This window comes from Anser anser (genome assembly GCF_964211835.1).
Source record: "Anser anser genome assembly, chromosome: 6".
NCBI lineage: Eukaryota > Metazoa > Chordata > Aves > Anseriformes > Anatidae > Anser > Anser anser.
The window spans coordinates 15,301,363-15,325,951 of NC_139726.1; the positions used below are offsets into that span (position 1 = coordinate 15,301,363).

General features: G+C 45.7%; 1 protein-coding gene across 1 annotated transcript in view; it reads left to right on the forward strand.

The window, feature by feature from the left end:
* Nucleotides 1-24,589, forward strand: part of PDIA5 (protein disulfide isomerase family A member 5) — a 99,116-nt gene that overhangs the window by 9,587 nt on the left and 64,940 nt on the right. The window contains exons 2-5 of the mRNA XM_083842024.1: nucleotides 1,390-1,516; nucleotides 4,558-4,645; nucleotides 17,912-17,995; nucleotides 18,759-18,804. Coding sequence (XP_083698150.1) covers nucleotides 1,390-1,516; nucleotides 4,558-4,645; nucleotides 17,912-17,995; nucleotides 18,759-18,804 — 345 coding nt within the window. The remainder of the gene's footprint in view (nucleotides 1-1,389; nucleotides 1,517-4,557; nucleotides 4,646-17,911; nucleotides 17,996-18,758; nucleotides 18,805-24,589) is intronic.

Consider the following 24,589-nt stretch of genomic DNA (forward strand, 5'->3'; position numbering starts at 1 on the left):
TTGTTCACCCTAAGCCTCTTCCGCCTCTCGCGCTTTTGTATTTTACATTGTAGGTTCATCTTCTGGTGACTTCCAATTCCCAAGCCCGCCCCGAGGGTGACAGCCCTTCTAGCTCGCTGGTCCCTTGCGCCTCCTCACCCTTTCCGCATGTGAAAAAAACTTCTGGCGCTGGCAAAACGTGGCTCGTAGGTGCAGATTTTGTTTCTGTGCCTCAGTGACGTGGTGTTTGCAAATAACTGAATTTGTAATGAAATGTAAAGCCTGGGGCTGCGTCCTCTGGCTTGGGTTGGCTTAGTGCCTTGTTTTTGCATGCGGCCGTCTGTAGTGCACGGGATGCAAGGGGAACAGGCTTGCTCTTCTCCCCATCTACCCTGGACGCAAATTTTACAGCCCGGTTGGAATGAGACATGATCAGAATTAGTCCCGTAATTAAGGAAACGTTGAACCTCTTGTGTGTGTTAGGCAAATGAACTAAAGCTTTTAGCCAAGCAATTAAGTGTTAAGGTTTTACTGTAAGGTGAATGTAAACTAGATAATTTCTCCAGCTAAGCTTCCCATAATCATTCCATTAGTATGAATTCATTACTGTGCAGAAGGGAGGCAGCGTAGCCTGATGGATAAGATTATTATTATTATTGAAGATTATTGCAGTACAAATGAGCAACGGAGGCCCCAGCTGAGGTTACGGTCGTATTTTGCTAGTTTTACTTTATGGCAGGCTAAAAGACAAATTCTGCTCTGGAGCAGTCGCGATTTAAATAGACCAAAGGATGCAACAAAAGAAATGATTTCTTTGCATAGATGCAGAACTGAGACGAGAGAGGGTTTTTAGTGGTGGCTGTTAGCGCTGTATGCGGACACAGTTACTGACAAAGGAAACAAAAACAGAATTTGTCTGCTCTGTGTCAGCCTAGGTTCGTTATTTGTCTTCGTGGCTCTCTCTGCCTTCTGTGGAGTATGAAAGTACTTGGCTGGGTTTTCAAAGTATTCGGAGATCTAGGAACAAGAGGGCTTTCGAAGTGGTATTTTGCTGCTTCTCTTGTTACAGTATATTAAATTTACATGGGAATTTTCGTTTGGTTATCTGACTAAGGAACAAACTTGTAAAGGGGATGACTTCTTAACCGAAAACACATTTATTGACGTTGTGTTTACCTCATCTTTCCACATCAGAATGCTTGCCAGGGGTGGTGTTGGTCCAGTTTCAGTAAATCACGTGTATGGCTTTTTTTTGTTTGTTTGTTTTGCTGATCAAATCAATATAGCAGTTTATTTAAGGCAGCACATCTCAAGATTGTGATACAGGTCAAGGCAATTTCAAAAGCAGTTTGTGCTTTGTTTCTCAGTGTGGAAGCTGTTACTAATGTTCCTCGTGTTGTTTTTCTGTAGGCATTCCTGCCGCCATTTGGGTATTCATTGAAGGTGTCTCCACTCATCGAAAAAATAAGTGACCACAAGGATTTTAAGAAGCTTCTCAGGACACGAAATAACGTACTAGCTCTGTATTCCAAATCTGGTAAGTTCTCTCGTTCTTCTGAACGCCACAGCTCTTTCAGCCCACCAAGTGTTTGCAACCATCTGTGTGCACATGAGGACCTGTGTCCTTTGCTCTAGTGCAGAGACTCCTGATGTTTCAAGATAGAAGAGGCTTCTTAATTTGGCCTCCTAATTGCCCTGTCACATTGGCAAAAATGTACCTTCTGGTTTTGTCTCCAAAATGGCTGCTTGTAAAAGCCATCAGTCAGAGCTTTCTGGTGTGTTTATCGCAGCAGTTTGCAAGCTTTGATTTCCTCGTGACACTGAAAGGCTTAATGATAGTTACAGTACTGAAATCAATCCGTCCTTGCTTTTGACAGCTTTGGATGTCCCACAGTTGTCTTTCAACTCTAATGAACAAAATATAAAAATAAAAAATGAGCTGCTTGTGTAAGAGGGAGAAAAATGGCTCATTTTAACGTCATGCCACCTGTCCCCTTAAATTTCTTTGCTGTCTTCACTCTCACTCAGGCTCTCATAGTTGTTCACTCTTGCTTGTATGTGTCTGTTTGCTCTTCCTTTTGCTGTGATCTGCTCCTTCTGTACCTTTTCTCATTTGTCACCTTGTTTGTTTTGGTGCTTTCTTTTTTTGTGGCACCATGTAAAATGGAGAAGCAACCTTAAGCTCCGTATGCAACTGCAGAATGCTGTTGTGGCCATGGAAATCATTGGCTGGCAGGGAAAAAAAAAAAGGCATTACTAAATTCATTTTCTTTAGTACTGTTCAGATGCATTGTTATTTTGGTGGTGTTGCTTCCTTTACTTTCCTGCAGGACAAGTGGTGCAAGATAACGTTTTGCTTGGTGGGTTGGGTACTCTGGTGGGTTGGGTACTCTCTTCCTTACCTGTTGCAGAGGTTTTATCTCAGAGGCAATGACATTGGTAGAATTGCTCTGAATTTATCAAATCAGAGCAGTATGGGGTGACCCAAGCCTACCCCCCAATATCAGAGAACTTTGCAGACAAAAATGCGCAGAATTAACTTTATTTTGTAAAGACAGGCTTATTCTAAGATAGTTAAAATGACATATATGAAAATTTCTGTTACAAAAATACTTGCGCTTTGTTATAATGGGAAACTTTGAGTGCTTGAACGAGCAAATGGTTTTGCAGTAACAGGTTTAAAGTGAATCAGAAAAGAGTTTCTAGTGCTTTTTGATTTTGAATGGAACACTTTAGATTAAAAAAAAAGAGACATCTGTATTACTCAGCTTTTTAAAGGGAAACTTTTCTTTTTACGCTTAATACTTTAAGTAGTGGTTGCTTTCATTTTTAGTAGCCCAACCAGAACACTTTGGCTCTGATACTCATCATATAAATGTTGTCCTTTGGGCATTGTTCTAAAAGTATGTTGTAGAGATTTTTTTTTCTGTTTTTATTATTTAATTGGTTGGTTTTAGCAATCTAAAGCACTGTCTGCAGAGCTGGCTGTGGGATTAATGTTTCTTCCTCACACAGCGATCCTTGCACAATTAGAAAGTTCTTGCGTAACTGTCACCCAGTAAAGAAAAAAGGCAAGGGAAGAAAAAAAAAGATGAGAATAGAGGTGCAATTCTAGTCCCAGGTATACATCCCCTAGCTGTGATGAGAAATTGGCCAACAACCGATTATATTGCTGAAACAAAGGCTTTGCTTCTCAGCTGAGTATAACTCGATGAGTATCCCTATCCCATGCAGAAAATTCAGTGGTTTCAGGAGATGTCCTTGTGTACAGGGGGCGTTTAGTTATTCCTGCCAGCTGGATGTCCTGCCAGGGCTGCACAGCTAGTGAGTCTTGTGGGACAGGTCTGTTTAATTTGCATTCTTTCGTTAATGGAGTTCTTCAATCTGTTCTGCTGTAAGTACCCAGGAAGCATTGCCACGCCTGTCTACATCCCTGTGCTGGAGAGAGGTGGCGGCTGAGTGTTACCAGCACTGGGGGTAGGAGAGTTTCCTGAGAGCTAACGTGAGTGGGCTGAAGGCTCTGATGGCATCGGGCCCAAGCAAAGGCTGTTGAATACAAAAAAGCCCTTTCTGGCTCAGGAGATTGTTGAGATAAAAATTGTGGAGGCTTAGAAATTATTTGAGGGGAACTATTACTGCTTGCTGGCTCTCCTCATCTGCTCAAACCATGGGTCTTCATTTTCTCCACTGTTGGCGACGTGTTATTGGTCTACGTAGACATTTGATCTGCCCCAATATAGCCATTCCTAAATTCAATTAGGTGAACTGGTTGTGGAGCAGCAGCAGGTAAAGTAGTTCCAGGATTTTTTTTTCTGTTTTATTGAGGCAGGAAACAGTTTCTTATTAGACTTTTGGGGGAACTGATGCTTATTTGAATCTGTATCTTTCTTTCCTGAGCTCTTGTCCCATTTTTCCTCTCTGTTTATTTTTAATACCATTTATGGGAGTGTTTTGGAAATGGAAATGGTTTGCAAAATCATCACATGTCAGGACACTATAAAAATCTCAGTTGACTGTTTATTATGCAGCCATTTTTTTGGAAGGGTCTTCTCTGGGTGCTTTCTGCTCATAGTTTTGAGCTCCTCACGACTGTTGGTTCGAGTTCTCCAAGGGTTATTGTGAGAACAGCAGCATGTTGTTAGATGTGTATTTCAGGGACGGAATTGAGGCAGGCAGGCACACTGAGCGACTTGCCCTTACAGCTGATGAAGGTCCTTAATGAGGTGCTCTAATTAGTGGTAGAAACCAGTTAATGCCCAGCCACAGGAAAAAGACAGTGTGGGGATGGAAGCTGGTTTGCGGGAGAGGACACAGCTCCACAAATGTAGGTCGGGGAGCGCATGGAGGTCTGAGCTCCAGTGGGCTCTTTGAGGGGGGGTTTGGAAGGAAGGAGCCACCCGAGTTCAGCTGTAGCCAGCATTCCTTCTAGTTTACAGAAGATTTTACTGATCCCCTTCTTACTGGTTTCTTCAAATTAGGGATGATGTTATTGCAGTGCTTCAGAACAAAGGAATGCACCGCTGTGGTTTTCTATGTGCAGTAACAATGCTGTTGGTGATTTATTTTTTTTTCCTCCAGCTGCTGCTGCGGAAAGCTCGCTCAGGTTACTGTCCAGTGTGGCCCAGGAGGTGAAAGGACGAGGTACTATAAGCTGGATAGACTGTGGGTATGTGACACGCTGTTTTTCTTTTTTTTTTTTTTCCCCCCACCCTCCCCTTCTGGCTTTTGTTGCTGACTTAGCATTTTCGCTAGCTCTGAAGCTTTTTGCCTGTAACCGAACCCACATCGCTCTGTGCAGTTTGTTCACAACCGCAGGGAGCCCACATCTTACCGTCCTCTGCCTTCCTTCGGGCCGCTGGCGGGGGATCGGTTTTCCCCTATGGCTGTTGTCACTTCTTCTGTGACAGCGTGCTTTCAGCCTGAGGCTGGGGACCCCTTCTGCAGCATCGCCTTTCATGGGGGGCACGTAGCGTGGAAACTCTGACTGCTCCAGCTTTCCCACAGGCAGGGCGAGGAATAATCCCACGTTACGCCTCAGCTGGAGGGCAGTGCAGTTCTGCTCTGACGGCAAACGTTGCGTGTGCTGTGGGGCTGCTTGGTTTTTGAAGTGTCCACCCATTTCTGTTTCTCACTAAAATGTGTTTTCTCTTAAAGAACTTCCTCTGTGCTTGTAGGGCCATGACAACGTTTAACGTGAAGGCGGGGAAACTTGTTTTTGTAAATGGTTGCCTGTGTGTGGTGGAATGAAATGAATAGGTGTGCGCTTTCTGGGGCGCAGGTCTGAAAGCCTTCCACATGGTTCTGCCCCATAACACGTTGCCTGTGGTTTTAGTTTGTGTATCTCAGTGCCTCTCTGCCTCTGCAGCTTGAGGGCTTTGCCTGCAGGTGGCAAATTCTCTTTCGTGCTCTGCAGAGGAGCAGGTTGCTGGCTACCTGTGCGTTTGGGTGGGTCTCCGCGGCGCGAACAAATTGCGCGCTGTGCACAGATCTGTCATCTCTGAAAATTGTGTTCTAGAAACCAATCTCTGTCCATCCAGCAGTGACCCAGAATAAATCATTGGTAACTCAGAGTGAGTGTGCTTTTGTCGGCGGTTAACCTTTCATGGTCCCCCCTGCCACGGCTCCGCTCTCCCTGCCGCAGGCTCCTGCGCTCCTGCCGTCTGTGTGCGTCCTGCCGGGCTGGTCCAGGTGCACAGACGTTTGCAGCTCTGCCCAAGTGGCGGGGAGTGCTCCGAGTCATCAGCTGGCAGGAAGCAGGGCTGCCCCTCGGAGGTCGGTGAAGCCTGTCCCAGTTCCCACCTGCTGAAGAGCCAGCAAATAAATTGTGTTGACCCCGAAGAGGGGAAAGTTGCGGGGGGATGTGGTGCATCTCTGATAGCCGGTCTCCTTTTTTTATGAAAGCACTGATGAGCAGCTTTTGGTTGTTAGTAATGAAGGCTAGTGAATAGAGTAGTGGGCCGGATTCTTGGCCTTAGTCTCTAATCAGCTCTGTTTGTGACGGCAGAGTGGTCACCTTACCTTTGTGTCCCTTATTTCCCCTTTGTTTTAGGCTGCCTCTATGTTGTGGGACTCGCTGCTTGCTCTGTGTGTGCGCGTGCAAGCGGTGTGTGTGCGCAGCTCCTGGAACGAGGAGGCCGTTTGGCTCTTCAAGATGCTGCTGTAATGCAACTCAGCAATAGCCAAATATCTTGCAATAAATCTCCAGGATTTATTTTAGTTCTGGGACAGGAAAGGAAGGATTCAGCATTTAGGATTTGCATTTGAAATCCATGCAGGTATTGGCACTTAATTCAGTGGTTCAGTCTCTGCTCCTGAACTTGTAAATGGTTTTGATGGGGAGGGAAGTGCGGTGTTTTTGCTGTAAAATAAAACTTGAGTTTTTTAAAAATGAAAATTTTTAAAATAGAACTCGAGATTTTTCTTCTATCTCTGCTGCCAGCAGAGAGTTGTCCTGACAGTCCTTGAGCTCGTCCCATGGACGAGGGGAGCTGGAAGACTGGCAGGTAGCAGAGGAGGTCTTGATATACACACACACACAAAAAAAACAAATGGCTTGAGCCTGAACCAAGTTTTTTGGTTGATTTGCTTGTTAGACCTCTAGAGCATTCTGAAATCAGTCTCTTAGCTTTTTAGTGACTTTTAAACTTTTTTTTCCTTATTTTCCTTTGATTACGGCTTCTTTTAATACAGGTGGCTGCAAACCGCTGCCTGCATCACCCCAACAATAAGGAGAGAGGATGCAGGAGTGCTGTCTGCCACTCGTCACGAAGGGCTGGTTGGAGGGACCCAGAGCAGCTGAGTCCTGCCGGAGCTGCCCAAGCCATTTGCCCAGCACAAGCGTGCTGCGAGGCTTATCTGCAAGTCTTCGTGCAGAAGCAAACTGCACGCAGATGCCGGGATATTTACAGCCCAGGCTCAATTTGTTTTACAAATATTGACAAGGAATGGCTTGTTTGGCAGCGATATTTAGCAGGGAATTTTGGCTTTGCGCTTCACACCCCGCTGTAGCGCACTTCTTTGCCTTCAGATCTAAGCACTGGCAAGGTTGGCATCCACGCAGAGTTGTGGTTTGTGTCTCCGCTTCCCTGTGGCGGTGACAGCAGTCTTTTTCTTCTCTTTATTGGCTGTGGGTTTGGTGTTTTTTGTTCTATTTCTTATAATTCCCCTTCCTCCCTTCGTATTCAGGAGAAAGAGAACACGTTGCTCCGCTGATGGAAATGGTTCTTAATTGCCACGTCCCAGCAGTGCGTTGTGCACCGCGTGCAGCAGAGCGGGGCGGGCAGGTCTGCGGCTGCCTGCCTGAGCTGCTGCTCGGGTGGGAGCCACGCTCCCCGTCCTCAGCTTTGGTTGGGTCTGTGGCCTGAGACAGAGGTTAGGCTCAAGCTTTCAGTTCCAGGTTGGGTGGTCTCAGGAGGCTGCCACTCGCTTTGTGGCTCTGCAGCAGGATCACGGAGGTCCCTGGAGCACCGGGGCTTATGTGACAGAGGACCAGGACGTGCCGGGTACCTCTCTTCCAGCACAGGGAGGCTTACCTCGGTGAAGTGCCTTGCAGGAGCTGGGCTGTGGGGAGCACAGTGCACATGGGGATGCCTGTGTGTGTGATTTTGCAGCTAAGGGCCTCGTGCGTAGGCACTTTGAATTGGTTCACACAGGCAGATGGGGGCTGCTCGCAGCATTGGAGCGGTCACTTTTTGCTCCTGTGTGCAGAGATAGCCTATGTGGCTCTGTACGTAATTAAACATGAAGTTATTTCAATTATGAATAAAAGACCTACAAACGATGTGACAAAAATGTGTTTTATTCTCGCCTTTCCATGTTTTAATTAGAAATTCCTTGCTGAGATGTTTGATGTTGAATGAAGGGAGGTGTGAGATGACAGAATATTGAGTTGTTAATGTCTGGTAAGATACAGTCTCCTGCCTGGTAGCTGCTTTTTGTGGCTGTGGGTTTAAACAGAGCTTTCTGCTACCTTGCATTTATTTATTTTTTTCCCTGTAATACCTGGTCCTTGCTCCCTAGCTGAGTTTGGGCTGGCTGGTAGCATGGCTAGAGCAGTAGCGCACATTGATAAATCTGATTCAGACTGTCCCAGAGAGATGGATCGGTCTTGTGAGCAAGTGCTTTGGGACTCGTGCTCAGGGAGACACCTTCTTACAAGAGCTGTCTGTCCCAGCTTCTGTTCCTGGCTCTGCCATTGAGTCCTTGCTATTAATTCGTGCCATTTAAAACAGAAAAAGGTGTATCTGTTTTCCAAGCAGTTGGATAAATATTGCCTGATTCATTAGTCAATGTTTATAAAGAGTTTGGAGAACTTTGAAAGGAAAAATGCTACAGCAGCACAAATGGGCACTGCTCATTTAGCACGTTCAGATGCTGTTGGGTAGGCGTGTAAGCAAGATGGGGACAGGATTATTTATTGAATTCTGTTTAGTAGCAGGCTGATAGAAGTTCTGAAAATGGAAGGGATTCGTAAGGGAGCCGAAAGCTTAAGATGCCTGCAAAGAGAAGGTGTGCTGTCCTGCTGTGTGATCTCCACATCCAGCTGCAATGCAATGTGAGTTGGGGTGCGATGGACCTGGTGTGTGCTGCGTGGGCAGGCTGATCCCGTACGTGTGGTCCGGAGCCTCTGCATCCTGCAGAGTCCCTCCTCTTGCTGAACCCCCGTCTTCTGAGCCATATGAGAAGTGGGGTTGAGCGTAGATGTACTCAGGTAAAAGTTTTATGTAAAAACAGAAACTCTTGCTGACAAATCCTTATGGTGGTGAGTAAAAGGCACAAAGTGATGTGTGTGGGAGCAGAATGAGATGAGCTTAATGCTTGAATGAAAGGCAGTTTTTGTTGCTCGTCTCTAAAGCAGACAAAGACCCAGTCCTGTCTTGTGATTCTCTGAGATCTGGTTTTGAAGAGCAATCCGTATAAAGTTATCCTCTGCTCTTCTTCAGAAGGTTTTGCAATAGGGGCCATGGGGTGGCCAAGGACTAAAGTTATCTGGAAGAGTGTAAATAGCGTGTGGAAGAGGAAGGAAAGTAAAATGGCTGTGTTGAAGAGAGGAAAGTGTTCGGCAGGGTTATAAGATGCGTTATGGTCAGGTGCAGCTTTGGGGAGGTAGCAGAAGAGGTTGAAATTAGCTCTTTCTGTCCAGAGCATAATTGCTCTTACTGTAAAATCCTGTGGTAGGCAGAAGCGGGGAATGTGTGAGACTATTGATGGGGCAGCCCTGAACCAGAGGGACGCTGGCGTTTTCTCAAAGAGAGGAGAGCCATGTCTGGGACTCCTGGTTCTTCTAGCATGGTTGCTTACCAGAAATCAAATACCTGAGTAAAGTGTCTGCTTGCTGCCCTGTGGAATTGCAGACCAGGCACGCAGTGCATGTGGGTGGCGCTCCTTGTGAGCGTGTTTGATTTTTAGCATAATTCCTACCCAGTTGTGTAGACTGGTATTTTCAAAAAAAGCACCCGTTTCTTTGGCTCTGGGTAAATATTCCCTGCTCAAGCTTGCATGGTTCCCTTTGCTGTAGGTCCCAAACATAAACAAAGCTGTGTGATTCCCATCTGCTGTCATAGCGCATGTGCTTGGCTTTAGCACATCAGACTGCTAGGAAGAGGAAGAGCCATATGGCTAAAATGTCTGGCTAATTTTTGGTTGGTTTTAATTCCACTTTTCCTGCTTTGGTGTCCTGTGTCATTCCCGTAGTCCCTTTCCCCAAAAGCTATTTTTAAGTGTTGCAATGCTGTGACACTTAGCATAGGGGTGAGGTGTTCCCCTCAGCATCCCACCCAAATCTGGCTGGTAAAGCGGCCCCTTCGAGGCTACGTATCTAAACATCTGCTGGCTCAGAAGAGAGCTAAACCTAGTAAGTAGTCATCTCTTCTGGGGTGCCCCCAGTTTCTGTGTTTGTATGCCTTTTAGATAAAATCTTTCTTCCCAAATTTTTCACTTCCTAATGCTTTGATACAGTAAGGCTTTATCCATACACAATCATAAATTAATTTATTTAATGCCTTGGAACAGGAGAGAGAAATTTCAGAAACAAGGCTGCTGGTACAGATGGCATTAAGTGTCTTTTTGCTCTTTAGTTTCTACCTTCGCTCCCATAAAGCTGATCAGAAATAGGAGTTATTTGGGAGTAAGTCTACTCATCTTCCTTCTTGTAGTTGAATTTTAAAGCTGATGAAAAGCTTTGAAATTGCAAATAAAATTGACCAGATCTAATGGGGAGAGAAAAATAAAGAAGAAAGGAGCATGCTTGCACTGAGGTAGCCCCTTTCGAGTATGTCTGCAGTGTTTGGATTTCTGCCTTTTACTTCAGCTGCCCTGAAGGTGAAGGGCAGTGGTGGAGTCCGTTCGCAGCCAGGCCGGGGAGAGTAGGCCAGGTATCCATAAGGAATGGTTTGCAAGCATAGTTGTACTGACAATGTGATCCTTGTGTGGGTGGGATTTATATGGACAAACTGTGCATTTGCAGCACGGATTTCCAATGCCTTCCTCCTCCCATCTCTTTTGTAACCGCTGTGCAGTTGATGCCGAATCACCTTAAAGCAATTTTACTTCACAGTCAGAGTGACCGTGCAGGAAGTGCTGCTCCATCCTCAAAAACCTTCCCGTAGGTAAGCTCTTGGTTCCTAACATAATAAACCTGTTCAGTCTGGGGTATTGCACTAACTCAGAAATACAGAGCATTTAGCTGAAATCCACTCTGGTGCCTGGACATACAAGTCTGGGTTCCTATCGCGGTGTCAGCCTACCCGTGTGTGTGTGCCACGAGTCGTGTTTTGCCTCGAGGCAGTGATTAACTGTGAATCTTCAATGTTGTAATTTTTCAGTCTTTAATGAGGAGTGAATGAGCTAAGAGTTGACAGGAAGTTACCTCGGTTTTCCTGCAGTTACTACTTCATTTCAAAAATCCTCTACGTGCTCTCCAGGCTCATCATGCAGCAAGAAGTCATAAAAGAGGTGGCAGAGGAACAGTACGATACGCTGCAGCTTCCTCGAGCCTGGAGGTGGGACATCCAGAACCTGCCTTCATGTGGTTTTCTTTAGGATGAATTCAAAGGTACACTGTTGGTGCTCTTGTGCCCAGGTTAGGAGAGTGTCCCTCTGCACCTAGATGAGGAGGGTTAGAGATGGCTGGGACATGTCTGAAGAGGAAGGCTTCATCTTTATAAAGAGAGTTCAAGTGTTTTGCATTTCTAGAAGTTCCTTTGGTAGCTCCTTTGCCAGGTGTGCACCTTATTTCTGTGCAGGTACGTGTGCTGCTGAGTGCCTCTTACTAATTTATATTTCCATGGAAAGTAACATACATTATTACTGACTTTCTACAGGGCTGGAGCTTACACTGTATAATTTTTTTCCTTAATTGGTTTTGTTTGATGATACCTGTCACCTTTTTGTCTTGGGGTTCTTTCTGTTCTTTAGCTCACTCTTGCTTTTAGTGAGAATTAATCTCATGGGTTTTAATTTTGGGAAAAGACTTCTTTTCGATCTCATTTCTATAGATTCTTGGTCTCTCTAATTGACTAATGGGCATAGTCATTTTTATTGGATGCCTGCTGGTGCTGGGTCTCCACAGCACAGGGATTTTTCTGTTTGCATTCCTGGCACGTTTCAGGGGGAGAGTTTGGAGCAGAAGGCTCCAAAGATTGCCCTGTGGGTCACAAAGGGGCTTTCTGCTGTGCTCTGGAGGGGAAAATCAAACCTTAAATTCAGAAGAGAGACTGCCCTGTCAGTCTGCTAATCTGAATCTTTAATTCTTTCCAGCAGCGTGTTTTCCCTTTCTGGTCTTCGCATTCTCCATCCCTTAAAAGATTCAAGCTTTTTGTCTACCGCCTTGTTTGAGCTGCTCATTTGTTCTGTGCCATGGAAACCTGCTGCTCTTGTTACTTGTTTTGTAAGTTCATTTCCATAAGGAATCTAGAACGGTGACAAAGCGTTGCTTCCTCTTCAAAGACAAATCCAACGTTTTAAGCTTCCTGTTTTTATTTCTTCTGTGTCCATCTCTCTTGGGTCCTGTTCCTATTTTGTTTGTCTGCAGGTTCCTAAACCCTACTGCTGAGCATGGTATCTAAGTGCCTGGCTGCACCAAGAGCTGTGTGTGTGTTTTCTGCTCGAGTAGATGTAAGCTGTTACCGGCCACTGGCTGCTCAGCACAGCTCTTTGGAGAAGTGCTCTTGCAAGCCAGGCTGATGGTCTGAGAAGTGATTTTTCTTATTTTTTTTTTATTTCAGGTCTGTCTCAAGAGTGATACAGAAGGGTCTGGGATTGTTAGAGAATATGAGGAGCCTTACAAACGGGGGATGCAATAAGCAGAGGTTGTGGCAGCTGCCACCCCAGACTAGGAGGGAGGATGACACGGAGGCGATGCCCCCAGCCTGAGAGGAGGGGGTTTGGGCACGTCGGTCTGTTTTCATTTGGTCAGCAGAGTATGCAAGCTGCTGTGATGTGAATGGCCTTGTTGGAGCCTAGGGTTGATGATTGGAAGGAGCATAGTCAAAATGCCATATTGGCCAACGCACAATGGCTAATGAATTGTGTTTTTTGATTTCTGAACCCTGTAGGAGCAAATCCAACTACAACTGACTGCTAATGACTTCCTCTTTCAGATTAGGCTTGCAAGTACAAACGCGGTTTTTATTTTTATGCGGCTTGTCGAAATTTCTGGCGTTGACACCCCTTTTGCTGCCTTTTTTTTTTGTTTTGGGTCAGAAGCTCAATTAGTTGTTTGGCAGGATCTCAACTCCCTGCTTTCTCAGGATGTTCATCAGCCTGTTGTCTGGAGAGGGTACTCTCTGGAAGATAGCCAGAGGGCACTGCAAAGGCTGTGCATTGGGCCGGGAAGCCCTGTTTGATAATTCAATTCTGAGGGGTAGTCTGAAACCGCACTGCCCTGAAATTATAACTGGAATTGTTCTCTGTATGCTGCTTTTCACCACAGTGTAAGGGAATGAAGGCAATTAAACAGCAGAGGCAGTAGCGAGAGAGCGCACTGATAACCTGGTGACAGCCTTGACTGGTGCCTTCCAAAGCTTTTTCCAGTGTTGGAAGGCTTGTTTTATGGGCAGCCCCGCTACAGACCTGCCTGCTCCTCCTCCCGACCTGTTCAGTCTCATCTCTTCCAGCTGCTGGGACAGTGGCAGTGTTTCTGTACAGCAGAGCCTCCATCCTGATGGGGTCTACAGGTGCAACTGATGCAAGGGACTGCTGAAGCATCACTTAGGAGTGTTGTTGAGCCCTGGTTCAGAGACGTACAGATAAACAGATTTTATCTGCTCCACAGACCGTGAGAGCTGTGGTTCCTGCGGTTATGTAATATGCTGATGGGAGAGCAAGATAGTGTGGGTGCACGCACAGAAACTGACCTTGCTACTTAAATCGGTGCTGCCGCAGTGTTTTTGTTAATCACTTCTCTGGTGCCTGGGAATGCCGTGGGTACAGGCGAGAAGGAAGATTTGGTCCCGTCTGCGTCACGAAGCGTTGCAGACGCCAGCACCATCTGAGTGACATGGCTGCACAGCACACGCAGACGGTGCTGCTACGTCGGCAACTGGAGATGGCCACTTCCTGATGGCATTTTCGTCAATTGCTGAGTGAGCATCTGACAGTCATTCCAGACCCTTCCTCCCCAGAGGATGCAGTGGTTGTGGGGTTGTTTTCCCATCTTGCTGAGGAGCCGGAGGCCAGCAGGACATGATAAAGGCAGTATTTAGGGAGCTGGAGAAGGTCTTGTTTGTGCTTGTGAGAAAGGCTGGTGCTGCAGGTGTTTGGTCTTACCCTGCTGCCTTCGTGACCTGCCAGGACAATATCTGAATTTGCCCCAAGGTTGGTGTCTTGTACTGCTACCTCCAGGCACTGTCTCTTAGTCAGGATCTGTCCAGATTGGACTTGTTTTGTTTTTAGAAATCTGTGTGGACCTGGTGCAGCCAAACTAATTTTTGTATTCCTCCTGCCTAGCTTTGTTAGCTGCTCTGTTCTTTCCCTCTCTGAATTACCTTACCAGGCTGGTGCTAAAGCCTCTCTGTGGGTAACTCCTGCCACCAGGTTTTCTCCCCACTTCTGCACCCTTCTGGCCACGAGCCAGCAGCTCCCCAGCCTGCGGCAGAGCATCCTGCACCGCTCTTGATGAGTGCCTGTGGGAACGAGTCCCTTTTGGATGTTGGCTTCGCCGGTTGTGATCCGAAGGAGGTCAGATCTCCTTAGCAAGCCCCTCACCCTCCTCCCGTCCTGGTAGCAGATGGCTGCCCCTGCAAAGCAGTTATTCATGCCAGCTAGCACTGACAAGGGACTTCAGAGGTTTGCAGGGAGTGCTGCTGTTGGGGCTTTCTGCCAGCTCCGCCGTAACCCCCAATGACAGAACAGCCGACCAGTAGAGGAGACCGGGATGTGCCTGGAGAGGGTGAGGTGTTCCTACGATGCGTGCTGTCCTTGTTGTTTAGATTCCTTGCTTAGGCCAACTCAGACCTTTTATACAAGCTGCTGTGTGTCTTTGCTTCTCCAGGAGTGTTTTGAAGCTCCAGTTTGGTTTCGCAGGAGCGGGGAGTGTGGGGAATGCGCCTGTGGGAGGGGAGGGAAGCCATGCTGATGCCCCACTTAAAGTTTGACCTTATTACCGTGTGGCTGCTGGTTGGGTCCTCGGGCGATACTGCAGATAAGGTGATGCTTTGGATGGTTTTCCAGGGAGAGAAAGCTTTAGGAATGCCCGCAGGCAAAGCGGGGCCCCTTTCAGCAGTAGCACGGCAGGGATCTGCTAAGTTTGAATTGCTCTGCACAGAAATGCCACGAGGCAGCCAAGGACAGCTGCTGGGGACACGTCACTGAGCCACCCTCAAGCCAACACCTGGAGTGTCTTGGCCTGGGTGGCAGAGGGCTGATTCTGGGGGCATTTTGTTTGTTGTCCATCAGCGTCCCGTCCCCCGGCTTCAGTTGTTATAACAAACTCTTACATTGCCTCTTCAAGTGGCATAATTAAATTGTAAGAACCGGAGTCCTAATTACCCTCTCCCATGTGGGAGCTGAGAAGCTCGTCTTCAGAGAGAGGCTGTTGGCTGCGATCCAACGGAGGCGAATCTCAGAGCAGGCTGCATCTGTGTTGATATTTACTCGTATTAAGGATAATGGTCATTACCAAGTGATATCAGAGCAGGGCTGCTCTTTGCAGGTTATTTTTGTCTGGCTGTAAATGAAAGAAGAAGGAAAAGTAGAATGGGTCCATCTCTGCTGTTTCTGCACGTCTCGTTTTCTGCCTTTTCCAGAGCAACTTCAGCATAGCATCTGAATCGGTGGGTCTGGCATGTGCAAAAATCTACACTGATGCATGAAAAAAAATTACCGATACATATTTGGACATTTCCTATTCGGGGAATTTGCTCCTCTTCCATCCCTCGCATCAGTGCGGATAGATTGCATAAACAGAGCAAACTCCCAATGCACTGGTGCAAAGAATCAGCCCAGTAAATAGCAAGAGACATACTGGCGCAAACTGCTGCTTGCTTTCCTGCGATAATGGCTGTGCACTCAAGCAGCTACAGGGATCTCTAAAAATGGAGCAATCCTGAAAGCAGGGCTGGCTTAGTCTGTTCCTTCTAGTGAAACAGCTGTTCTTATCTTTCCTTTTTTAATAGAAGCTCATGCAAACGGGAAAGGAGTTGGTAGGCATTGGAGTGGTAGGAGTTGCTAGTGCCTCGCTTACAGGTACGTCGCAGGGGTCATATTTTGCAGCCTTTCCAACTATACACATTGCAGAAATTTTCTAGAGATCCAAAGGCTCACTCAACTGATAAACAAGGAAAAATTCCCTATTTTTCTCCGCATTCTTTGAAGTTGCACTGTATTGATGGCAGAACTGGCAACAGAATTGTCTCGACACCCATTTTGCTCCTCTGCCCATGCCAGAACAATTGTCACCACATCCTGGGGTGTCACAGACCCTGTTGCCAGAGGCAGGTGTTCAGCATTACAGTTTTTACCTCCACCACCACCTAACCTTTGTCTTGACAAGGCTGAGGTGGCCACAAACATCTGTATATCCTGGAAGCTTTTGGGAGTGTCTAGAAGGATATTTACAAGTGTTAACTGACCTTAACGTGGGCTGACCTAAGCTGACTGCCAAACATTTAACTCCAGCAGTGCCATAGGTCTGTGTCCCTAGATCTGTGTCTGGGGCAAGATGAGGGGCAGGGGTCTGAAACTGGTGTCTCCTCGTGAGATTTGTTGACCTGTGAGTCCTCTAGGTTTAGCCCACAAGACTGTTGGAGGACCGCAGGTAAGCGAAGACAGGGTATTTCTGGGCCCAGGTTTGGTGGTGTGGCTGGCTTTCTCGGCCGAACTCCAAATCCAGGTTACTTGTTTTGCAACCTGGTTTGGTTGCAAGGAGGGATGTTCATGTTATTCAGTGAACAGATGACATGTTTTAGCTCCGTCTTCCACTGGAGTCTGGGGGGAAAAAAAGGCAACAGCAAACCATAGGAAGATCATTGTCTTCTCAGGCTTGGATCTCCAACCTCCTGGAGAAGCCAAGGAAGTGTTTAGGGGCTGCAGTGACTGGCTTTGGCTATGATCTGAAAACGTAGGATAGACATGAATCAGTAACACTCTTAGGAGAAACATGCTTCTCTAGAATTGGGGGTTGCAAGTGCTCCGTACTGGTGAGGTGGTTATGTGCTTTGCTGGTTCCTTAAATTATTCCTTTCAGTTTCAGCCTAACGTTCTGATTCCCATGCACGTGTCTATAGTATCCCCTTCCTTATTTCCATCTAAAAATAACCGTTTGGGAAGTTTCCACAAAGGTGTGCTGTCATCTTCAGCACACTGCAAACTTACTGTTTGTTGTTCCTCCCGTTTGCAGAAAGGCAGCTGGAGAACATTGGTAGAATTAGCACCAGTGCTGGCAGCAGCACTTCATTTGGTGGGACCCTTGCATCTCAATGCCTCTAATGTATCTCTAATTGGTTTAAACTTGATGGGTTTTCAGTGTTTTCATTTTCTAAATTGATTTATCTGTGCAAAAAGTACGAGTTGTCCTCTGCTGGGAACAAGTTTTCAAGCTTTTTAATCTTGCTGTTTGTCAATGCAAAGACTAGCTTCATCGGCGTGAATCATCCTCTTCTCTTTGTAGTCCCACTGCTTCACTCATCTCCCCAGGTCGCTTCACATTCGCTTCAGCTTGAAGCAGACTTACATCTGCATTTGTGTCATTTAGGACAGCGTATTCCACAAAGACCCTTTACCTCCCACCTAACCAACAGTGCAGTTTTCTCCCGTGGCCCTTTTCCTTAACTCAGCCTAATGTGGCGTGAGCTGAAAGCACTTCACTCTTTTCCGGTTTGAAAACCACCTGCTTCCCTGGTAAGGGCCCAGGCCACATCCCTCAGACGTATTGTGGATGGGGTTGCTGGGCTTGGGGCTCCAAAATATGGATTGATTTTTATTTTCTGTGAGACCTTTTTAAGGCTGGCCACTTCCAATCTGATTTTGGAGATGCCACGGAGATGTTTCTTCTTTTTGAGTTATCTTCTGCAAGACACAAAAGCTGACCTGCTTTTTCTCTTTGAATCTTTTCACAAACAGTGCTCTTTGGCTACCACCCTCACAGTAACAGTCTTGAAAGTTGATTTCCTGAATTTTATATTAATCCCGTGGACAGAAGGTCAGCTCAGAGGTACTTGGACATGCTAGAATGGACTCCTTTTCTGACGGTCAGAGCCTGACATTGTGGTTTTAACATAGTCCTTTGTGTCCTGACCAGGCAAACCAAAGAATTAAATTGGCTAATGCAGATTTCCGCAATGCTTGTCACACAAACTTAGCTGAGCAGCTTCTAAATTAACCATTAGGTGCAACTAATTACTGAAGAGGAAGCAGTGCAATGAGTTTTCAGAACTGAATGCATTTGATTTCTTTTTCTTGTAACCATTTTTCTTCCAATATGTGTTTTTTGCAGTGACACTGAAAGCCGAAAATTATGCAAGAAGATGAAAGTAGATCCTAATTCAAAGGAGGAAGGAGTGGAATTGCTTCATTATAAGTGAGTGCTGGGCTGGTATTTGTAGTTCCTAATTGTTGATGCCCCTGTTAGGACTATTCTTTCTCCTTGCAGCTCTGTTCTGCTGCTGCATAAGGACTTCTTGTTTCTCCTGTGCCCTCTGATATGTGAAATTGCTCATGGTTTCTTCAGTTTGGAAGCATGCGTTGTAGCAGAAGTTAAGTTTACTCTGCTGTTGAATAGCATACATTAAAAACATGAGCTGGACTTGTGGGAGAGATGTCCAGTGAACTAAAACTACCCAACGCACAGCGTTGATGGCTGAGATTTGGATCTCTTGCTTTCTCTGTCACTTGCCTACTGGCATGTGCCTTGGGAAGTGGCTTTACCTCTGTGCTTTCCTTTCTGCCTTGGGGCAGTACTTTGTAATATGCTTGGGGAAAGGCAAGTGTAGTGAGAGTGTAAGATTATTTTTTTTTCAGAAAATAATAGGAGTGGGAGTATTGTAAATGTAAGAGACACCAAGCAGCTGCATCTCCAAAGATTAGTAAATTTTCTTGTTAAAGCATCAGAGAGGAATTATTTACTAGAGACCTGTTTGCATGACATTGTTTTTGCATCCTCCCTCTTTCCTCGCTCTTCCCTACCCCTCCCTCCTTAAATTGCTGTGGTGTCAGTTCTGCTTAGTTCTGTGGCTTTGGCAGGATAATGTTATTCTAGTTAGTGAGAAGTGAGGGAGAACAGCTGTATGATTTCCAGCAACGCTACTGTAAGTTAACACTATTCCCCACTCCTTGTTCAACAGGGACGGTGCATTTCATACTGAATATAACAGAGCTGTCACATTGAAGGTAAACTTGATTATTATTCTTTTGCTAGGTACGGGGGAGACATGGATTAAAAACAGGTGTTGGTGGTACTCCATGCTAAAGGCATGAAAGGGATGGGGTTAATCTTCATAAACAGCTGTCAGAATGACCTAAGGGTTTTTGTGTGCATGCATCTGCCAAGCACAGATCCAGAAAAGCTGTGTATTATTAACAAGACTGAACCCATGTTAAACTGTCATGTGAGTTAATGTTCAAGCTGATAACAAATAGCGATCTTCTGGTTTTGATTACCAGATGCTATTGATGGCAGTATAACTAAAAGTATTAGTTGATACTGCTTTTTGATAGGGAGTTCCCTGAGGATTTTAGGTCTTGTGTTTATAAACAATTGAGTGGCCTTATCTTGATTTGATCGTGGAACTGCAATCCCTATAGATGTGCCCACAGTGCAGCAAGGATGAAATGACCTTTGTTTTCCTGCAAATCTTGACACAAAACAACAGGAAGCAATGTTCTGTGAGCACAATGGAAGGAAAAAGACATGAAATTTGAAAAGAATACGTAGATCTCTGTGACAGGGGAAATGTACTGTAAACATGCTGAAAGTGAGCAACCTTCCTTTGCAAAGCCCTGGTGAAATGCTGGGAGTGCTCTGTGATGATTTGGATTCCAGAAACATCTTCTGTCTAGTTCTGATGCCAGTTTGAGTTTCACTTCCTCCTCTTTCTCCGGCAAATCTGGACTCTGCACAGTCACTGGTCGTGTTGGAGGCTTGATGAAGTCAATTCAGGCTGTCAGGGTTACGCTCGCTTCCCTTTTCTTCTTCCTTCAAGGGTCTGGGCTGGGATGGAAGAAAGCTAGTGTGAGATGCTCTTTGAGCCCAGTTCTGTCAGAGCGGCTTACTCCTAAGCATGCCTGCTCTGTTACCTTCTGTCCACAGCAGAGTTGCTGTGGGGTAGGTGATGGAGGGGTCTGTCTTGGAAATGCTGTATGGCTTGAATCATCTGTTTAGCCTGCACTTGAGGTTGACGTGCTGGATTCACACAAAGTGGGGAGAGTAGGACTGTGCACCTTCCCGTCTCCTGCAGTAGAAATGCTGCCTGGCACTAAGAAGGGCAATGTTAGATACCTAGCCTAGTCAGCAAACGGCTGAGGCTCCTTCTGTGCTTACTGAGGAAATGCCCATGCCCTCTTAGTGTTAGTGGGTGGGGTGATGGAGACTTGTTAGGTGCCTCAATGAGGGTGGTTCGAACAGTGGTTGAGATATCATTCCTGCTCTCCATAAAATACTGCAGCTGGGAGTTAGTGCCGTGACTCAACTCCTTACAGATAGGATCATCTGGAAGGCACCTGCAGAGCCCCAAGGAGGGTTTCAGCTGAGACGCAATCATAGCAGAACAGGAACTATATGAATTATTCTTTTAGTTACGATTTTGTGATGAGTGTTTTCCCCTTCCCTCTTGCCCACTGGTGTATTTTCCTCTAGCTGATGAGGAGGAAGCAGGTCTGGGGTGACCCTGTGTACAGGGAAGTGTGAATCCAATGTGGACAGAAGTGGGGTTTTGAAGCTCCCTTCCTCCAGGAGCTCTATTCTTTCTTAATTTAACTGCCCCTGTGAAACCAGCTGCTGGTGATTTATGGGTTGGGCAGAGCATCAGAGCTGGGCAGTGGTCAAAACTCAGGTGACTGTTTCATACAGCTGCCAGCAGCAGAATGATTAATGGTGTCTGTATTTCTCCCTCCATACCACTTCTCCCTGTTTTCTTGTGTTGAGGCAGTGACACTTCTTTCTCACCTTCAGCTGGGTTTGTGACAAGTTTTCCAGCACATTACAAACAGCAAGCAGTAGAGTGATACAGTTACATCAGGTATCATACCCATTTTATGGACAAATGGACAGACTAAAGAACAGGGAGATTAAAGGATTTGTTTCACATCATTCAGCAGGCTTGTGGCAATAAAACTCGGATCTCCTTCCCAGGCATCCAGCAGACATACAAATATTAATATGATGTTTTGGAGAATAATGGACAGAGCTCTGAAGAGGAAATGCTTTATCGCTGTAAAAGGATTCTTCTGAAATAATCGGCAATTTCATAGATATGGCTGATCCAGCTGATAGCGTACTCAGAATCTTAAGAAAATCTCTTCATTTCTTGAAGTAACTAAACCCTTATGTAATTATCAGAGATGTCCTTGTGGGTTAACTCCTAGAAAAATGAGGAATGAAGGGTAGTTCAGTGTTCACAGTGGGGGGACATTAGTGCTCAAAACCTCTTGCTGCCGAGACCTTTGTTAGGATCGGAGCTGTTTGTGTATATTGTCACGGGGGTGGGTAGCAAGGTAGCAAAGTTTGGTGATGTAAATTTTTTAGGAATAGATATAAAAAACAAACAAAAAAACCCCACCAACAACAAAACAAACCCAAACTTAGAAGGGTTGGAAAGGCTCTCACGATACCAAGTGGCTTGTCAATATGAAAGCTAGAACTTGTTGGGTAATGAACATGAGAGGGAAGGAAGGGACACAGCTCCAAATATGCTGGAGTAATCGCGGGCTAGGTTTTGAATTATCAGCTAGGACAAAAAATGGCCTGAAAACATTGCCGCAGTGCTTAACAGTAGTTTAAAAAATCAAATGATTAGTGAAGGAGCAGAGGGTGGAAGATGAAATGTCGTTCCTCCATCAGAATCCGCTGGGTTCTTTTATGTTGCATCTAGTACGTGTTTCTGGTTGCCCCACTGAGTGAAAGACATGGAAGTACCGCAGAAGGGCAGTAAGGATGATCAGAACTATCAGTGGCTTGAGTATTTACATTAAGGGTTCTTGGGCTTGGAAAAAGGACAATGGAGGGGGATTATGACGGGTATTTATATAACTGTGAGTAGCTTGAAGAATGGAATGATTACCTGCTTTATCTCAAAACTTCAGTGCAAGCAGTGGCATTTTGAGGCAGCTGATTTGAAACAAGTCTGCTGTGTTTAAAAAAAAAAAGTAGTTGTGGAACTTGTAGCCATATGTTCTGAAAGCTAAGAATTTAAGTCTTAGAAGCAGTATTAGATAGTCGTAAAGTATAGATCCATTGGTAGCAAACAGAGGTGCGAATACAACAGCTGGTGCAGAGTCCATAAACTTAATTACTTTTTGCCAGAAATTGAGAGCCCAAACTATGCATGCTATGTAAGAATGGTACCAGTGTAGTTTTCCCCCAATTATCTGCAGTGAGCTGCTGTTGGAGACCTGAGGTTAGATCACTTTTTGATCATAACTGTTTGCTTTAGCCACGCCGTGTCCTAATCCACTGTAGCTGTAAGACCAGTATCCAGGCTGTTTGTTTTTTGAAGCCTTTTCTGGAGGGTAAAGTACAGGGGAGTTTTAATCTTTTTTTCTAAAGTTGAAAAAACTCTTTAAAGTATAAATCTGTTCAGTACTAGCAAAGGGAATAGACTAACCCAGTAAATTAGACCTGCTCTAAACTCTGTATCCTTTTCAAGTTCCCTCTTGTAGGAGGGTGTGTGTGTATGAAATCATGGGAAGCTTCTTTATAAGCATCTCTACTGCATTACTGAAAAGGAGGGAAATGTGCAAGGATGTTTCCATATTTATTTTTTTCAGGTTAACACACGAGTCCGTAAATGATAGCCAGCTATTGTGCTATTAAAACTTGCAGTGTATGCTGGACAAAGGCACATCCTGTGTTCTGCTGAATTGGTGTTTGAGGTTCAAAGCTGTTGCAGGGGTTCAGGCAGCAGGTTACAGCCCAGCATGGGTCTGTCGGGGCCGCAGTGTCAAAGCAGGTCCTGACCCCATCACGGCAGGGCAGGAGCGTAGCTGGTTCTTCAGCATGGGGGCTGCTGTGCCGTGGCCTGGACTTTGCTCAGGTCTCTAACCCAGCAGCCTGGGGACCACTGCTCTTCTGTGATTAGACAGCACCATGGTTTGTTTGTGGGGATTTTTCTTTCCCATTTAAAAGCGTGCAGGAAGTGCTCTTCACAGAGTGGAGTAATGAGTGCAAGGCACCGTACTGCCTGCTCCTGCCAGAAGACATTACACATCTAATTTTTTTCTTTCTTGGCTGAGAGGGAGAGGCTGCAAGAATTAAATCTCTTTAATCCCCCATCCTCTAACCACATCTGTTTCTACATCACTGAACTTGGCACGTAGGAATTCTTGAAACTAACGGAGTCAATCGGACTCATTAGCTTTTTAAAATGTTGACCCCTCTCTCCTCCCAGCCAGTATATATTTGACGTCTGTGCAGACTGAGAGCAAGCAGAACTTGATGAGGTGTTCGGAAATGTGGAATATCTCCCTGGCTTTGTCCTTCTGTCCTTTACCCATATGTTACTGTCTTCTTACAGCATCATTTGGGATGCTAATGCCTTTAGTTCTGGATTTTTTTTTTTTACAACTATAGCTGCATTATAAATTACTTGAATTTCTTCTAGCTGGCTTCTTTCTCTGCTAATGCCATATGAAAACAAATTTCTTCTACTCAAAGTGTTTGTGGTCCCAACACTACTACCTAACTCCTTAGGTCTTCTCACTGGGTACATTAAGTGCTTTGCTTGCTGTCTAGTGACTAATACAGGCTGCCTCTTGTGATCAGACCAATCTCTTCAATATTAGCTAAGCAAGTAGACAGAAACATTAATGCCATAAATGCATCCTGCTGTAAGCTCTGAGTCCTCCCAAGCTTTGTAGTACCAGTTGAGATGCAGGAAAATGAGCTGAGCTGCGCTATCTGTTGATAAGCTGTTTGGGTATTGTACCAGAGCAGCCCTACCCAAGGCAGAGAGGTGGCAAAAATGTTGCTTGGGACTGTTTCAGTGACAAGTGTCACCAGGTGTGCTGCTAACCTGCTCTTGAGAAGATGGCTTACAAAGGTGGGCTTTAAGATGGTTGCTCTTGGTGTGCGTTAACATATACTCAGCTCTGATCTTCAGTCAGGAACTGGTTTGGCAGAATATCCCATGGCTGATAAAGGCTTTAATGAATGTTCTCACATGACTTTCTTTGCTTAGACGGCAAGTAAAGTTTGCTTACTGCTGTTGTGGCATCATCCACTTCCCTCTTACAATGAAGGGAATCATAAAATCACAGAATACCCTGAGTTGGAAGGGACCCACAAGGATCATTGAGTCTAGTTCCTGGCTCCATGCATTACCACCCCAGAATCAAACCACATGTAAGAGCATTGTCCAAATACTTCTTGACTCCAGCAGGCTTGGTGCTTGACCACTTCCCTGAGGAGCCTGACCTCCCTCTTGGTGAAGAACCTCTTTCTGAAGTGCAGCCTGAACCTCCCCTGGTGCAGCTCCATGCCACTCCCTCGACTCCTATTGCTTGGTCACCAGACAGAAGAGATCAGCGCCTTCTGCTCAGACCTCGCTGTGTGACTGGTGTGGCAGAGTTCCTGTCAGGGACTGGATGCGTACCTACATGCAGTGCCACAGAGAAAGAAAAAGCAGTCAATCTGAATTGTGAATGAGCATGGAAATACAAGGATTGCATTTCCTAGAGCACAGACATCTGAGGATAAGTGATCCAGCTGACATCCCTACGTACGGCTGGAAATGGGGGGCAATGCTACTCTGCTGAATTCCATGGAGAATGTCTCTGACTTCAGAGGGCTGGAGTTTCCCTCAGGCTCAGTCTGAAATCAGAATCAGTAGGAACTATTTCTTTGTGATAAAGAGAATATCTGTGATCTGCCAGCACAGGAATTGTTGGTTGTACATCTGTCAGGTAGAGCAGTTATAAAGTAAGGTTGCACAAGTATTCTGCTTGTCAAATAAAGGAGCTG